Source organism: Macadamia integrifolia, chromosome 5, assembly GCF_013358625.1.
Source record: "Macadamia integrifolia cultivar HAES 741 chromosome 5, SCU_Mint_v3, whole genome shotgun sequence".
In the NCBI taxonomy this organism is placed as follows: domain Eukaryota; kingdom Viridiplantae; phylum Streptophyta; class Magnoliopsida; order Proteales; family Proteaceae; genus Macadamia; species Macadamia integrifolia.
The window spans coordinates 3985114-4002934 of record NC_056561.1 but is presented as its reverse complement, the minus strand read 5'-3'; the positions used below and the strand labels follow the sequence as shown (position 1 = coordinate 4002934).

The 17821-nt window shown below is 38.7% G+C and overlaps 2 protein-coding genes across 3 annotated transcripts; one reads left to right on the top strand and one right to left on the bottom strand.

Moving 5' to 3' along the window:
• LOC122078356 lies at window positions 1-8018 on the bottom strand. Of its 2 annotated transcripts, XM_042644321.1 has the most exons (6): window positions 6542-8018; window positions 4953-5011; window positions 4662-4790; window positions 2506-2641; window positions 2302-2388; window positions 1-486 (listed from the first exon to the last, which is right to left on the bottom strand). In XM_042644321.1, the coding sequence occupies exons 1-6, from the start codon at window positions 7238-7240 to the stop codon at window positions 172-174; spliced, it is 1425 nt and encodes a 474-aa protein (XP_042500255.1). In that variant the 5' UTR covers window positions 7241-8018; the 3' UTR covers window positions 1-171. The 2 variants fall into 2 exon arrangements, with proteins under 2 accessions (XP_042500255.1, XP_042500256.1); XM_042644322.1 differs by lacking the exon at window positions 2302-2388 and having other exon boundaries at window positions 6542-8013.
• Window positions 8019-16386: 8368 nt separating this feature from the next.
• On the top strand, window positions 16387-17457 carry LOC122080063 (uncharacterized protein At3g17950-like). The gene is made up of 2 exons (XM_042646934.1): window positions 16387-16655; window positions 16758-17457. Exons 1-2 carry the CDS (start codon window positions 16575-16577, stop codon window positions 17274-17276), a joined length of 600 nt encoding a protein of 199 aa, XP_042502868.1. The 5' UTR covers window positions 16387-16574; the 3' UTR covers window positions 17277-17457.
• Window positions 17458-17821: the final 364 nt, after the last annotated feature.

Here is a 17821-nt window from a genome sequence, read left to right as displayed (position 1 = left end):
TTCAGTGGTGAAGGGATTCTTCATTTTCAACAGTTGAAGGAGGACTTTGGCCAATTTTGGTATACAAATGAAGCCAACAGTAAGAGAAAAGAGGAATGAAGCAAAGCTCGAAGAAAACCCTCTGGATGTACACAACAATGAAGATGATGAATTCATCTTCGAATTCATCTTCTAGTTTGTACTAGTAATGTCTTTCTTCAGTTTAAGATCTCCTGATTCGTTTCTGTTGAAAAGCATTTTAACAAGTTCATCCCAGTTTGCACTGGACTTTGATCTTCTGTGTGAGGGGTCTGTCCCCTGATCCTGGTGTGCTACCATATCTGAATCTCCAATAGGATGCTCTACTGGTACCACAGCATGAGGGACGTTCAAGCTGACAGCTCTTTCTATTGCGTCCTTGTGTTCTTTCTCAATTGTCTTCAATCTCTCAAGTTTCTGCACTGTTGGAGCCGTTGTCATGGTTTCATCACTGCTCTTCTTCATTCTCTGAGAATTAAATTGCCCATAAGATTTGGTTTTAGTGAAGCTCGACAAAAGAAATCCACATGAGTATGGAGGGTGGCCTCTTTTAAGACAATTTAGCCATTTTTCCTTCCCATGATACATAATGCAACAAAGATTTACCTTCTCCAAAGGATTAAAAAAAGGGGAAATACTCGGATTATGTCACTAAATCATTTCATATTTGGTCATTACACTTCACTAAAAGTTAAAAAAATAAATATCATATCTAAAAAGTTTCATTACTAAATATAATAAGAAATTTAAGTAGTTTATATAAATCAGAGCCTGAACAACAATACACAGGAGTGACGACGGCAGGCTTGTGCAAACATCTTATGTGCCAGTTATATTTGGAAAATGCTTATATTTGGAAAATGCTGAAGGGACAACCTTGAGGTTCCCAAAGGACCTGCATTGTTTTGGAATTAAGGGCAGCCAAAAGAAGCTGTAGCGCTTCATAAAGCAAGGTCTGGTGGCCAGTCACAACTGAACATCATTTTCAGCATTTGATGGGATTAAAGGTTATGGATTACATATTTAATCTTTTCTATTTGAGATTTAGCCATATTTTATTTTGTTAAACAGTCATAAACATAATGAGTCTAGGTGTCATAAACATGAACAAAATGTAGATCATAAGTCAAGCCTTGGTTATCCATTTCGCAAGTAAAATTTGCTTAAACATGGATGTCAGCAATAAATCGCTTAAAGACTTCTTTTACAGCCACAGTTCTCAATTCTTCATCTTGGACTCTCGAATTAATACTTAACCCTACCCCCAAAATATATTTAAGACCAGGGGCATTGTTGCCAAGTAAATCAGTTAACTTTAACTGTAGAACAACATTTGTTTTTGTGAATGAAGCAAAGGTAGAGTTGTTACTTCTCTAAAAGGATGACAAGGAAGTCCCATACAATTTGCGAAGCAGTTCAATAACAAAAGTCCCACTTAAGAAATGGCATAAAGCTATTTAGTGATGTTGTGAGACTTTTCCCTTCATATATTTTTTTTTTTCTTTTTTTTTTTTTTTGGGGGGTGTGGTGGGGGGGAGCGGGGGGATGGGAAGGTAGTCAGACTTAAATGTGATCAAGAATCCTTATAGGCACCCTAAGGGGGTTGCTCAGTTGGCAAAGACCAACACCTCAAAGTTTAAGAGGTCATGAGTTCAACTCTCCTTAGGAACTGACTAAAAAATAAAGAATCCCTAGGCCAGTTGGATTCTGGAGTCAATGAATGTAGCCACAGCTATTTCCTTCTAAAGGGCAGCTAACTGTTTTCTTCTGTCCAAAATTGCAATAAATTGCCAAACTCCTCCTTGAGCCATTATATGCTACACATTGCAGTATTCCAAGTCCGAAGAGAGCTTTTGAAACTTAAGGTTCACTTTTTTTTTTTCTTTCTAATGACAGGTATCTAGGCCTTCGGCCTGACTAGTCCAGCGGGCCCATACTGACCTCACAACCGCATGGACAGGGTCATACCGGGGTTGAATGAGAACCATTCAACTTTCACTTAAAGCAGTGAAGAGCACTAAACATCCCCGTGTGAGTGGCCCAAGGTGTGCCTAGTGAGAGTCGAACTTAGGACGTCTGAGTTTACGGCTCGTACCAAGTTCGTTGCTCACCAATTGCGCTACCCCCTTGGGTTAAACTTAAGGTTCACTTAAAATCACAATTTAATAGAGCTTGTTAAGCTCCAGAACAATCATACTCAATAGAATTTTTGGAGAAATTTTTTTAAGGGGACAAGAAGAACATAGCATAGGCTCCAACTAATTCTATGACATAAGGGCGTACCCAGTGCATGAGGCTCCCGCCATTGTGGGGTTTGGGGAGGGTCACAATGTACACAGCCTTACCCCCGCTTGCTGCAGAGGCTTTTTCCTGGTTGAAACTCACAACCACTAGGTTGAAATAATCGAGACAAAATGTAGTTATATTGAGCTAGAAAATAGAAAGAAGCATAAAGCAAATAGATTGATGAAATAACTTGGCACTTACTTGTAACCCCCTTTCTGCTTCTCTTTCTATCCAAATAATTCCATGATCTGATGTGGCACTTGCTGATAAAACAACATGTTCAAATCTTCCATCAACAGGAATGGCAGTCCTCACTTCTGGAGGAAATCTACCGCATCTGTGTATTTCAAATGTTAATGAAATCTGTTTCACAACATTGCACTATTTTCACATACATTTAAAAAAATAATAATAATAAATAAATAATAATAATAATAATAATAATAAAACTTTACAGACGATTTACAATGAATGAGACATAATGATGGGAAATTATATCTTGACTTTTTCTCCCCGTAAGAAAGACTATGCCGTTTTGCTTTAAAATTGTGCTAACTTATGATTCCTTAATAAGAAACACTATGGTTACATGCAAGTATGCAACATCTATTTTGAAATGGTTAGTTGCTGCTTCAGTGAACCCACAAAGCACAAGAAATCTACTTGGTGATCAGCACATTACAGGTGACGCAGTAGGCGATATAGATATATTTAGCTCCAGGGAAAGATCAGGTTATAAAAGATGAATTACATATATAGGGCTGGCATGAAATTCAAATTCAGCATATGAGTACTGAAGATGTCATTTAATGGGAAGTAGTCTGAACAGGTTTGCTTCTCCCTTTGCATATTAGTAATGTTTAATAAAATCTCAACGGAATCCTAAGAAGTTAGAACCCTTTTTCTGAATGTGATATTCTGTTATTTCTTGGAAATTTGCGTATGGCGAGACAAGTCATAGTAAGGCTTCAGGTAGGCCTACATGGAAGCCATATCTCCAACCCCTTTAGTCCCATTCAGAAAATGGCGGTTTGATATCCAAAGGCTGTTAACTAGGATATATCTAGGGAAAAATCTACCAGAATAGATGATTAATATTGTCTACTTAGAGATTTCATGCGGAACATTCACCATAATTGTATTTTGTACATCCGAAAATCTGTGACAGATCACACCCTTCTGTAAATCTGTGGCATGCGCAGGACACATCGATTGCTAGGTCATGTAAGGGCTCTAGTAGGTAATGTTTGGCTCCTACCAGCCTCCTATCCTGCTAACCAAAGAAAGAAAGGAGAGACTATGACTAGATCATTAAACAAGTTGAGATGAGAAGAGCTGAGCCCCTTGCGTAAGGCTCATACGCTAAGATCTGCTTGTTAAGATTTTGATGCGTCGCTCGGCTTACTTAAATCCACCAATCATATAGGACTAGTGCATGCCCAAAGCTCAAAGCCACAAGGCAATCCCGTCGCATACGTGTTGGGCTCATTCAATCCACATTAAACTATAAAGCTGCACCCCAGCTTCATAAGAAATCTACAAATACAAACATAGTTGTCAAGGCGACTAGCTGACACAAGGCATTGGAGGAGCGCCTAGGCGACAAGACGCCCGCCTAGGCATCGGCTATATAACCATATGTAATACAACAATGATAATTTTATATAATTATATTTGTATGCAAAATAGAAGCCACATCAATGCGATATGGATATGACTTTATTATGTTAGTAATAACCTAATATGGGAAAACCAATGTATAAAAAACAAAGCATAAGATAAAAATAAGCATATTCATCAAAAAACAAAGCAATAAATATAAATCAACATAAACTCATAAAGTGTCACTAAGGCATGCTATCGCCTTGGACCCAAGAAAGAGGCTGGACACCTAGGCAGTACCTAGGCAATGTTTTGACAACCATGAAGACCAAAAAAAAAAAAAGAATATACATATGATACATCTGTTACATCTGTTTGAAATGATACACATAAATGGGATGAGTTGACCAAAAGCTTAGTCTGAGGCTCAGAAGCATGTCAAGCTGGAAAGCAAAGCTCAGGCTTGGATCAACTATGGTACAATTCTGACACTGGAATGTATCAAAACTTACCCCAACAAAGCCACACACTGTAGGGGTTTCTTTGCACACAGACATGCACAAGTTGGAAGTTTCATAATTATAGGCATTCAGTCTTTATTAACATAATGATTACCTTGATTTTAACATTAGTTCAATAATCTAGCATGCATGGAAATCTAGGGCAGTTTGCTACCAAGGACGTCTAAGAATTTTTCAGGAAGATACATCTAAAAGACTAAAATCAATTCCATATGAAACACAAGATTCTAATACCTGCAGAATTTCCTCTCTACAATATGATACATCCGTCCAGGAGCATAAAGTCTTCTAGGGTCGCTTAACTTCCTACCTTCCAGCATGAAAGTATCTCTCATGCAAACCACGAACAAAAAACATGGCAAACTGTTCAAAGCATTAAGACCTGATTTAAGGAACAATTATAATTTATTTCTTTAAGCAATGGGATAACAAGGACTTCTGCTACCTCAAGCTGATGATGGAGTCAGGAAAATAAAGACTGGCATAACATAAACCCTTAACAGCCAAAGAGACAAGATGACTAACCAGAAGAGTGATTTAAAAATATCTTCCAAAGGCGTTGCAGTTCTTGGTAAGAAATCATCCTGGCAATATATTAGTTTATCACAGTCAGTTTCTATAGCAGGACCTTCCCAAAATAACACAAGATGGTTAAATGAAGATTGCAAGTAACTAAAGAAATGTGAATAAGAGTCAAGTAACAAAAGAAATGTGAATAAGAGTCAGAAGAAAGAAAACGGACAAAAGAAACAGCAGGAGAATACAAGAGAAATTCCATACCCAGGTGGTCTATGAGTAATGAATGAATTACTCATACAAAATTTAAAAAATGCGTAAAATATTAACAAATTCCAAGATATTTTAAGTCCACTAATGCCATAAACGACCCAAAAAATGGAGATAAATGCTCTAGATAGCATAGAAAATCATCAATAATATCCACCTCCATATAGCTGCTAAGGGAAAATTTTATGAAACTAAGCAAGATGCCCTTTCGGGTCATAACTCATGACTAGTGTAAGGCCAACCAGCTATGAAGATGAAGAAACATGGCAGTGATATATTATTATCCCAAACAAAAAATTTCTTTATACTTCTGTATTTACATGTTCATTAAGTTGACCCAGTTCAAGCAATGTGACTGCCAGTTATATGAAGCAAAATATGTAAAGAAATGATCTGAAGCCTGAATGAGGAAGCAATTTTTCTGAAGCAGCATCATTGTAATATATATGTTTAGCTTGTATTGGGCAAATTTAGATTCCAATATCTCAAAACTAGAATGTGCAAACACCACAAACAATGAAAAAATTGGGTGCCTTCAGTGTTTAGTGGAATCTTTATTGTGGGGTGATTCTGGATGGTAAAGGAGGCCTTAAATGAGAGATGAGGACAAAAGAAAACGGCAAATCAGGTGAAGAAGGCACTCACATTTAGAAGCTTCTTGAGCTCCAGGGTAATCAAGAGCCTAATTATGAAATTAACAATATCAGAAACTGGAATAAAAAAAAAATCAAAGAAAGGCCAAAGATTCGTTGAAAACCCGACAGACAACACTCAATTTCTAAGCAAAATTGTTCTGACACCTTGAAAAGGACTCGATCTGAATAAGGAAAAAAGAAAGCTGATAAGAGATAGTTGTGATCAGATCACATCAGCATAGGCAACTGCAAGAGCTGTTGAAGCCAACGATGATATAGAAGTCCACATCTATGCAATTACTTAACAGATTTTGTAGTGGTTTAATCAACGAACCCTTAAGATGGCCGGAAAATTATTCTGTAACTTATATATTTGGTTTGGGCCTGAAATAATCACTAAGGCACGAAGCTAACTAGGAGCTGAATCTGGTTTCAGGCAATAAGCAACCTTCTTCAACATGAATAGGAAATATCCGACCGACTTGAAAGGATATTAAAAAAGAAAGGAGAAATTTTGAAGCATCAAACTAACACCATGGCCCAAATTTGTGCTCCCAAAGGGGGGGGGGGGGGGAGTGATCGAAAACACCCAAATAATTTCATCCCAAAATCCATAAGTTGATTCAGTCAAGAATTTTAATGAACAAAAGAAATACAGTAAAGCATAGAACAAGTGAGCTTCCATTTATTTACCTGCAACACAACAGAGTGAATAACATCCGCGTATTTCACCGCAAGATTAAGCGACATGCACCTCGCCGGCGCAACCACATAAGCCATTATAAGATTCCTCGGAATCCCACCGAGGCGGTCCCGATGATTCACCACGACCACCGCAATCAGAGCAGCTACGCCGGAACCCAAAGAATGCCCAGCGAAAATCAACTTATAGGAAGACCCGTTATCGACCCACAACTGCTTCAACGTCTCCGATTCCTGCTTCAGCAACCAAACAGCCGATTTCAACAGCCCATGATGGACATATCCACCATAGAACATCTGCATTCCGAGCTTATTATCGAGCAGGACTTTGTAATCGCTCTCCTTGACGAGGTTGAGACCTCGAATGGCAAGGATAATCTCGTGGGTTTCATGGTCCACGTAGATGAGGTAAGGTGGGGCATTGCCTCCCGTTTGCTCGTAGGTGACGCGTTTGACGACCCATTCTGGGTTCATGCGGTAGCCACCGGAGGGTGGGAACTTGGGGTTGCGAAGGTCTTCCTCATAGACGGCGAGGATGACTCGACAGATGCGAGGGACGGGTTCGAACTCGTCGGAGGTGGCCAGGGGCCAAGTAGCACTGTCGTCGGAGCCCACGTAGGTGCAGCGCTTCCACGCCCAGCGAGAGAAACCCAAGCAGAAGACGCATTCGGCGCCGCACGCGACGGACATGCTCTGTTCAGCTTTTGGAGCTTTTGGGTTTGTTCACCTACTTACTGGGTGGTGAAACCGAAAATCCGAGGAAGAGAAGGTTCTGCTCTGCTCTGTCCAGCAGTTGGTGATAGAAATGGGTGTAAGACGAGAGGATAAGTGAAGAGGGAGATGAAGAGAGACTTGAAAGAGGCATTTGGGATTGGTGACGATAAGATACCGGGAAGCTCATGTGATTTCCTTACTGGCCCACGGTGTAAAAGGCTTAAAGCTTCGAGGAAGAATCTTCAATTTCATCTGCGTTGTCCTTTCGCCTCGAATCTGGTTCTTTTCTCAAGCAGTGAAGCTTGAGGATATAATAAAATGAAGGGAGAGGGTTCTTTTTTCACAGAATTTTCTCAAAGAACTAATAAAAAATTCAAGTGAGATTACGCATTTGCTACTTTCCTTAATGCTTACACAAAAGAGATTTTTTCCTGATAATAATAAAGAAGGGGGAAGTTTTCCTTCACGATGCATTGAACATCGCCCTGTGATCGAGGGTTCAAGAGACCTCTGTCTCCTTTCCTCTCATCGAGATGGGTCATTCTGTTCTCGCAAGAAATGATCTCTGTATTTCACATGTATCAAACCATTTTGTTGCTCTTCATTGGTTTGATGCTTACATGCTGCTTACTCGGAAAACCTCCTCCATGTGCTGAGTTCTTGCAAGCAGGGAATAGAGAGGCCCACCTATGAAATGTAGTGAAATATTATACAATGAAGAGCAGTGAGGACAATTCATAAGGGAGAGAGAGAAGTTGCCAGTATATCCTACGCAAGTGGTTCAGATAAGTTTTTCATCCTAACAAAGAAAAATGTTCTTTGAGCTGCCAGGGAGGGTATGCAAGCATCCTATCTCTTTCTCTCCTCCTCACAAACTCCTCTATGCCGTTTGCTCGTAGAACCCTCTCCCTAATAATAATAATAATAATAAAATCTCTAATTCCATGCACAAGCAACCAGACTGAGAACATCTTCATCATTACTTAAACTAGGGGTGAAACATGCCGGGTTGGGCCGGGTTTCTTACAACCCTAATTCAACCCTAGGTCCCAAAACTCAATCCAACCCTAACCCAACCCTACTAGGTTCATGTTTGGCCCAACCCTATCGGACTCAGGGTTGGGCTGAGTTGGATTGGGTTGACTCTAGCTAATCTTCTTAGTGGAATCACATTCCGATAAGTACAACTTTTGAAAATTAAGAAAATTGACAAATTTGAAGCAAAGGCTTTTAATTAAAATGCTAAAATGAATTCCTCCATTAAACTAAATTGAACGTGATATTTTATCATTCTTTCATGTAGATTCCATGTGCCTCTATTTTATTTTTCCATGTGACCATTTTTTTAATCCCCTCAATCAAAAGCCAACATATTAAGACATAATCCAATCATTCTCTGTTGTTAGAATTTCATCTTGTTCTACAATAATGCTCAATTTCCAATATATAAGGACCAAGAAACTCAAGTACAGCAAGCCCCTATCTCTTATCATTCCTTATTTCATGGCTTTAGCGATGGATTTTTCCTTTGACTTTGTGCTCTCTTTTTTGGCTATATTGTTCTCTATCATATTCTTATTACACAAGAAATTCAATGATAACAACAAGAAACTACCACCAGGAAATATGGCTCTCACTTGGCTATGAGAGACACTTGCATTCTACAAAACACAATAATAATCAGGGTTAGACTCAGGGCGGGTTAGGGTTAGGCTGGGTTTTCTATGCCTCAACCCACGGCCGGCCCTATCCCACACAGGGTTAGGTTGGGCTGGACGGGGTTGGCCCTCATAGTCGGGTTAGACAAGGTTCGGGCTCAGGGCGGATTAGGACAGGTTCAAATCGTCAGGGCTAAACTTACACCCCTAACTTAAACCATGAAACCACTCTCAAGTCTCTTCTCATGTGGGAAGAGAGACTTTATTTAGATAATTTTAGTTGTTATAAATATAACACACTAACTCATTATCTAACGAGCTGATGGAACTATAATACTAACACTACGTAAGACAATTGTCTCCACAATCACACCCGGTCCAAACTTAAACAACACACTCTAATCAAACCCATCACCAATCGTGGCTTTGCCTTCTTCCATGGAGATTTTTCTCATCTCATCCAAAAAGACCAATGAAGTGGGGCTTGACATGTTACCATACTCGTTCAACACTTTTCTCGATGCCCTTAATTTATCATTCTTCAACCTAATAGTTTTTTCGATTTGGTCCAAAATTGCTGGCCCACCCAGGTGAGCCACCCAAAATATGGAATCCTACTCCTTAATACTCAACTCACAGAAAGCTTCCACGAGGTATTTCTCAATGTTTCCAGCAATAGTGTGGCCAAATCCTTGGACAATAGGATTGAAAGACTAGATTGACACAAATGGATTGTAACCATCTTTCCTGTGTTTGGGACAAACATGGAACTCATTGAGTAGAGTTGGAATAGTGAGCGCTCCACCTTTGTGTCAAGTCTGCACCAACTACCATAGCTGCTGCACCATCTGAGAATAGAGCTAGCCCTACCAATGAGTCCAAATCAGTGTCTAGAGGTTCCTTGATGGAATTAATCGAGTTTATTTCCGAGGCAACAACTAGTTCGTGTGCACCTCCTATATGGTGACTTTTCACATGGGATTTCATCGTTCATGAGATATCATATCACAAATCAATGGTGCAGTAATTGGTGGGATGTGAAGATCTAAACTCCCAAAACACATTTTTATCATTTTTTGATAAAATATTAATAACACACTTGAATATTAGGTAAAAGTTGAGTGTTGGGAGTCCAGAGACTCTAGACCAGCTCAACACGTGGAGATAGGAGTTATCCTCCCTACATGAGATTCCACCTTTCGCGTGTGATCCTCTGACTTGTGGTCACATCCCATGGATGGTAAGATCTTATGAAAGAGGTGACCATATGGGGAGAGAATCCAGTCTCAGTTGGTGGCTGACAACAAATTGTTCGAACTAGTAGCTAGAACTTACACGTTCGCTTGAACTTCTCCTTCAGCTTGGTCATATGCTCACTCTTTGTGGTTCTGAAAGAGAATTCAGGGAAGTCAAGTCTGATAAACATAATTGGATGGGACTGCCGTGCGAATGGCCAGTACCATTGCTGGAACTTGGCATGCTGTGCTTCATAGATTTCTCCTACTGAACCCATCTGTATTACACTCCGATGAGTCGACTATGAATCTTTGAAAGACAGAGATAGAAGAATAAGATGGAATGGAAACCTACAGGTAGGAAGAGACGATGAAATAGCAAAGCCCAAGCATGGGATTTTATAGAGGAATTGAAGGAAGCTAGCTAGCTATTGGTAACTGTATTATTAGTTCATGACTTCGACGTGTTCTTAGAAAAATTAGAAAGGTTCAGAATAAGTAAACTATAAGGTTCTAAGTTTGGAAGTAGCCATTCTTTAAAAGTTTCAATAGCTTGGCTAGGCCGGATATATAAATAGCTCCCCAACCCATTTTGAGGCTTCATAGTTCATATTCGGAAGCTGTGATTCACATTTTGCCTAGTAGACAAGTAATAAATGATAAGAGAGACTAACTTCTATTCATTGATCCTTACTTGGAAAGCTTCCTACAGTCTTTAATTATATGGAATGTTGATGTGTTAAGGTTTCCATTTTAAAACCAATTGGTTTGAAGTGGGGTGATCTCTTATGGTTCTTATACATGATAGTCGAGTCATCCACATTCATTGTAGGACTATCCCAATACTCCCCCTTACAAGAAGCCTATATATTACCACTGCTAAATGTTGAGATAATAGGGCAATATCATATTTTTACGGCTACTGTGAGATATCTAGTCTATATATATATATATATATGGACCACCAGTAGTCACCAGGTCGAAGACCTAGACTTTCTTGATTGAGTTTTTTTTTTTCAAAAGGTCTTCGAGGTACTAATACTAGATCCTCTGGTTCCCAAGGCACAACTTAAGATTTTAACCATTAAGGCAAACCCATCGTCAACATCCGTTAAGTAAGGATTTGAATTGGAATTTTCACCCTTTCGTCTAAAACACATAAGTCAATCCCAGAAACACTTTAATCTGTACGTGGGGGATGAAGAAGATGCTGGGCTTGGTTGATGCAAAGAACATGGACTGATGTGGGTTGGCGTGCCTGCAGCCTCAGTTTGGAGTGGTTTGCATCCCTGTTCAAGAAAAACAAACAGGAATTTAAACAAAGTTGTGAGATGAGAGTAGCATGAAAGAATGAATGGATTGTTCAATTCCAAATCCTGCTAAACTTGGGAAGGAACCAGAGATCACAGACTTTTCTAGTTTCAGCCAAGATTGTCAGATCTAAAACCAAAAGGAGGGGGGGGGGGGGGGGGGGAAATCATCAGAAATTCCAAATACCAAAACCGAAATATACCAGATCTACTGAAACGATAAAATTTCCCAGCGATTTCCAACATTAAAGCAGAGAATTCGAAGAAGAAAAAGAGGAAATGTTAAAAGAGAAGTCAGAAAGCAGAATCAATAGAAACCATTTCTTGTTACCAAAATCGAATTACATCCAAAACCTTATATATATAAACATGCAACTCAAACCGTAGGAGAAATGGAGAATTTAGAAACGCTGTAAGGGCTTTTTTTTTTTGGATGAATTCTGTAAGGGCTTTTTATTTCCAGATCAAAACAAAATGGGATCTAGAAAAAAGATGAATATTTATCAGCTAAAAAAGAAGAAGGAGAAGAAAGGGGAGGGAACTTTGAAATAAGTGGTGCCATCTTCTTCGACGACCCAACCAGCTTCAGAACAAACAGCTTTCCAGACCTCGTTGTTGTCAATCTCAGAACAATTTTGTAGGGATAACCAACTATTGAGAGGCAAACAAGATAATGAAGCTCATATTATGTACAAACAAGTTGCCCGACCAATATCCCAATGGGCGTGAATCACTGTCACAAACCCCGGCTAATATTGTTAGTTTTAGAACAGGGGTTGGTTCTTTGATTCGGGGAGGAAGAACAGGAATTTACTTATTATAAAGAAATTTTAGTATTAAAAAAAATAAAAAAAAATAGCCCTACCGATGTTAGCTTTTAATGTATATTTCTTAAAAGGCTGACGGTATGAGGTATGTATTTAATTTTATTTTATGCAGGATGTTTTTAATAGTGGCATTCTCTAGAGGATAGCACCGAAAATACACCATAACTAAGTATTGATTCACGAGGTCAACATTGCTGTGTAAGAAAAAATAATTAAAATTTATTTTATTTTTAAAAACAAAATAAATAAAATATAAAGTCAAAAATCATTTATGATTCAATAGCCTAACTAGGTATCGACCCACGAGATCTATAGTTGGGATAAATCATTTATGATTCCATGATCTATAACATACAATTGCACAAACGCCAGGAATTGGGCCATAGCTTATATGGTACTCAAGCTTGAAATTTGATACTCGATGAACAAACGTTGTCCTCTTCTGATCCAATGGTTTAGATCGCCTCGGGAAAAAAATTGTCTGCAATTCCGATCTTGAACAATTCCGTGAAATACCACCTTCAGGGGGTGACACGTGTATTGATACCAATGCACTAGTCCAGATCTGATTTAAATGCATCTTCACTGATTTAATGTTTTATTAGTTGTACCAGATCTGGACCATTGTATTGGTATCAATACACGTGTCACCGCCTGAAGGTGGTATTGCACGGAATTGTACGAGATTGGAATTGCAGACGATTTCAACCCGATTTTGTGTTTCTTCTTGCTTGAGCCGGTAAAAAAGTTAAACATACGTGGTGGACAAGTCTGCACTCTGCACATGTAGTTCAATTATGAAATCGTGTCATCTCGAAGTTGTTAAAATGTTTGCGTTACATGTATTTTTTTATAGAATACAAACCAAATATGGATCAAATGTTATGGATAATTTTAATTGGATACATATTTGAATTGAATCTAGATGGATTTTGATAAAGCAGGAAGCATATTGGAAGCTGAAACAAGGATCGAGATCCACTATAATGCACGCTACAATATAATGTAAATTCATGGGCTGGAAACCCTCAAACATGTAGCTCAAGACATAGACTTACAATCGAAGGTGCTCCAACCTTTGGATCTACGCTACATGCCATATTGCTCATCTTGGTCCATGTTCTAAGGTTTGCAAACGATCAAGTTGACTGAATACATTTAGAATCAAATACATAAAAGGTTGGACTGATTACCAAATTTTAGTAGATTTGGTGGAGAAAAAAATCCGTTGATAGATATGAGAACTCTTTACTATTCCTTTTGTTATTGTTATGTCTCATCAAAAGGTTTACTGAAACTCTAATTTTAAAGGATAGGAAATTTAGGCTAACCCATAATTTAGCCGATCAGACCAGGATATCTAAAACTAGTAATAGTACTGTATGTGATAATGTGAGCTCTTTCCTTTTTTTGGATTTTAATCTAGTCTGTTTCTTATAAAAATATAAAATTGAGAATTCCCTGGGAAAAGAGAGAGATCTCCAAAGACCCGTTTGGTTGCCTGTGGCATCAATGATTAAACTATGGAAAACTTTCTTCTACGGGACAACTATTGTGGTCTAAGTATGATATAGAGAAGATACATCCTTAAAAAAAAAAAATGGGAAAATATAGAAATGCTGCATTAGGTGTAAAAAAAAAATAATAATACAATAAATTGAAGATGCTGTTATTTTATTTTATTTTATTTTTATGGGCGAGACATTTGGGGAAATGGAATCAGGCTTTGAAATGACAATCATGCCTCGGCTCCACTTCCTCATGTGTCTAGCGTACACAATATTATCAGATAGTGTTCTTTCTCTCTTGTTTTTTAGGAGAATATAGACAGATCAAGATTGAGGTTCCAAAACTTTCATTCTTGAATCATCAATCCTCATTTGCTGGGTTACTATGAACCATAAGCTCTAAACTCTCCTATTGATGAATTTGAAAAAACTCTTCCTTTTGCTCGTCTAACATGCGATGGCAAAGGGATTTTTCTTTCACCATGTATGAAGGATAACATGGTCCAAAAAGTTATTCAATTTCATCTTAGACATCTTAGGGTACCAATGCCTATGATGGAGAAATTTTTCAAAAAGTTGTTTCACTATATATAAGTTTAGTGTAACAAGAAATAGAAATTTGCCCACCGATTTACGTCATAGAGACTTCCACTATAATGAACACTTTTGTCCCAGGGGTTTTTGTAGAGCAACAATGGTTGCCAGCCAGGGGGGTCGACATAAGTCCAAGAGGTCATCCGTAAGGGTGTTATCAGTTTGGTTCCAATGTATATGGTTTGATGTAAATTTTTTTAGGTAAAACCAAAATTCAATCATTTTATAATATTTATTAAAATCAATTTAATTAGTTTTCTAATTTTATCTTAACAATTTTTTATTTTTAAAAATTTTAGTAAAATGGATGTAAATTGTAAATTGCATTGAATTGTTTATTGTTTTATGATTTTTTTTTAATAATTGTTTAATATAAACTTAAACCTTTTTATTGAAATATATGTAAACTTAACATTAAATGACTTAAACTTACTATGCAATTATGTAAATATTAATCGATTTAATGATTTAAACTTTAAAATCAAAACTGAATCACAATTTCAATTTTAAAATCAAAATCAAACTATTTAATAAACGATTAATCATATTTTCAATGTAGACAATTTTAAATTCGCATCCTTAATCATGGGATCGACGCTCCAATTTTCCTTCCTTGGTCCCCCACCTCCCACACTTTGAGCGCCCATTCCCCCTCCAGCCTACCATAGTGGTGGGCCCACCGTAGTACCAGAAAAATAGACATTCCTGTCCAGGGAATGAGGGCTAAGGCAAGCTTCTTTTTGCAAAGTTCATATGGTTCGCATATGGTTGTGGCCTCGTGGGAACGAAGGGTGTGAATAAGATAGACCTTTCCAACAAAGTTAGGTGGCTTTTCTCATGGTCAATCACTGTAGTAGTGTACCAATAAAGAGGTAGTACAGGCCTCCAGTGCTCCACACTTTTAAAGGAGTCTTGCACCAGAAGAATAATTCAAGTTGCTTTCACTTCACTCCATTTTTTTTTTTCTGATAAAAGTTTCACTCACTCTAGGAATGTTAATTGTCAAGTCCTGTAAGCCATGCCTCATTCTTGGATCTTTGGCTAGAATTGATAAAAACAAGACACTGCACCCAAACATGCACTTGTTTGCCACAGATATATGATAAGGTAGTAGAATCATGATGACATTAGGGCAAATATCCTATCTGAGTTGTTCACTGAAAAGCTGAACAAAAAAAAAACAGTTTGGGATGAGAATTTGGTAACTTGCCTTCTAAGGGTGTTCATGCCATTTTCTCTACAGATTAAATCCACTAAAATAAAATAGGGGAGAGGTTTTGGTATTTTCTAGGGCAAAACCATTCGGTAAGTATCGATATGTATGGAATACAGTATCGATACCTAATCTAATATTGTGAACTAAAATCATGGTCTCATGTGCCCTAAGGATTTTAAACTCTAAACCAGTGTCCAATCCGCCCCTACCAAGACGATTTTGGATTGAAATTGGCCACAAAATTGGTCCCAAGAACCCTACAATCAGCCTCTCCAGAATGCCTAGAATGAAATAGATCGTGGCGCATTTCGATCTGATCGGAATCTAAAATTGTTCAAACAATGGTGCACCCTATCCAAAATAGAACTTGGCTGATGCCCAGATTACAATTACATGGTAACAGCCAGGGGAATAGAATCTTAGGGGTAAGGAGGATATTTTCTAACCTACCCTGGGAGTCCATTTCTTGCTGCTACCATGGGTTGAGCTGATCCATTTCCACAGTACTCCACCGGAGTATTGAGTTCACATCCTCTATAGTGAGCGATGAGGTGTGATGAGCATTGAATGACTCAGAGCATCTGAATACATACCAAAGGGGCTCCCAATCACTCGATATTCACTGCATCGATACGATTGCCGACAATTTTCACAAAGTTGGCGATCCCATGGAACCCACCTCATTCTTTTGAGGGGAAGGTGTGGCCCACCAATACATCCAACGGAAGCCCTCTTCTATTGAGTCATCTTGAAAATGATATTCTTTGCTTCAGCATTAAAATCTTAAAAAGGAGAAGAAATCCAATCCATATGAAGCTCAGAACCATCGCCATCTCGTATTATTCCTTATCCCTGCTTCACAGCTTTTCTGCTTCGCTCGTACGAAGTTGTATATATAATACCAAGCCTAAAAGGCTAAAACCAACCTTCCCTTCTTGCTTTCTAGTAGAAGAAAGCAGAAGATGTTGGATCCAGAGCATGATTTTCTTCCACCTTCATCTCCAACTATCTCTTCCGTCTCTTCATCTGATCTAGACACTGAGGTAAGAATCTTTCAGAGGGGGAGGAGGAGAAACCTTATCTGGGTTTTGCCCCTTTTGTTTAATGCAAATTTTATTTTAATTAATCAATTGTTGTCGTTGCAGTCAACAGGGTCTTTTTTCCATGACAGGAGCACCTCCTTAGGTACTCTGATGGGGGTAAGTTACCCGGCAATCACAGCTAGGGTTCCTTCACAGAGAGACAACAACGTTGGAGCTGCCATTGTTGATGGTGGAGGCGGCGGAGGTAGTGGTGGTGGTGGAGGAAAGAGCAAGAATGTGAAGAAATCGAAGAAGAAAAAGGCGGTGGGGGCGACGGCAGCGGCGGCAGAGAGGAGGAGGGGACGGTGGTGGAGGCTTTGCAGAGACGATTCGGCGAGGCCTGCTTCATTAGGCGACTTTCTTGAGGTTGAACGGAGATTCGGTGATGGGGCATTTTTCGGTGAGGCGGCGGAGCTCGAAAATGTGGTGCTTCCACTTGCATCTCAAGGGAATGGACGCCTATTGTTCGCCGATGGTAGGGTCCTTCCTCCGTCTCAGGCGGAAGCACAACCACCGACGGCTGGCCCTTTGTGTAGACTCCCGGTGTTGCTCACTGGTATCTGTAGTGGCGGTGGAGGGTAGATTTTGTAATTTCTCCATTTCGTAAATTTTTTCCCTTAAAATTAATTTTGTCATTATTTAAGAAGGGTTTATAAGTTTATCTGAATATGTTTTCAGTATCAAGTTATACTGAGGGGCTTTCCGAGTTGACTCACTGAGTTTCATCAATAACAGATTTTAGCTTCCAAAGTTCTCAACTTAATGATTTGCAGAAGTACCCAAAAGCCAGAACTTGTATCTAAAACATGAATTTTCATTGGCATGGATTTTAGATTTCTCCGAGTTGAGAGGAAGAACAAGAAAAAAACATCATAGGTGTTCCCTTATGAATTCTGAAATTTAATTTTAAGACCTTTTACCAAAAAAAATAAAAATTTTAAGACCTATGTTACCGAGTCAAGCTATTAGTTTACCTCAAGTCCCATATAGGCTTTAGGAGAGTTTTCCTTCACTCATAGGACTGTTCACCCAGTATCTTAGGGTTTTAGTATGATCCCTACAAATCCTTTTAATATCTCCCACGATGAATGGATTCTCAGTTACTACAGGCTCCGAAAAACTGATCT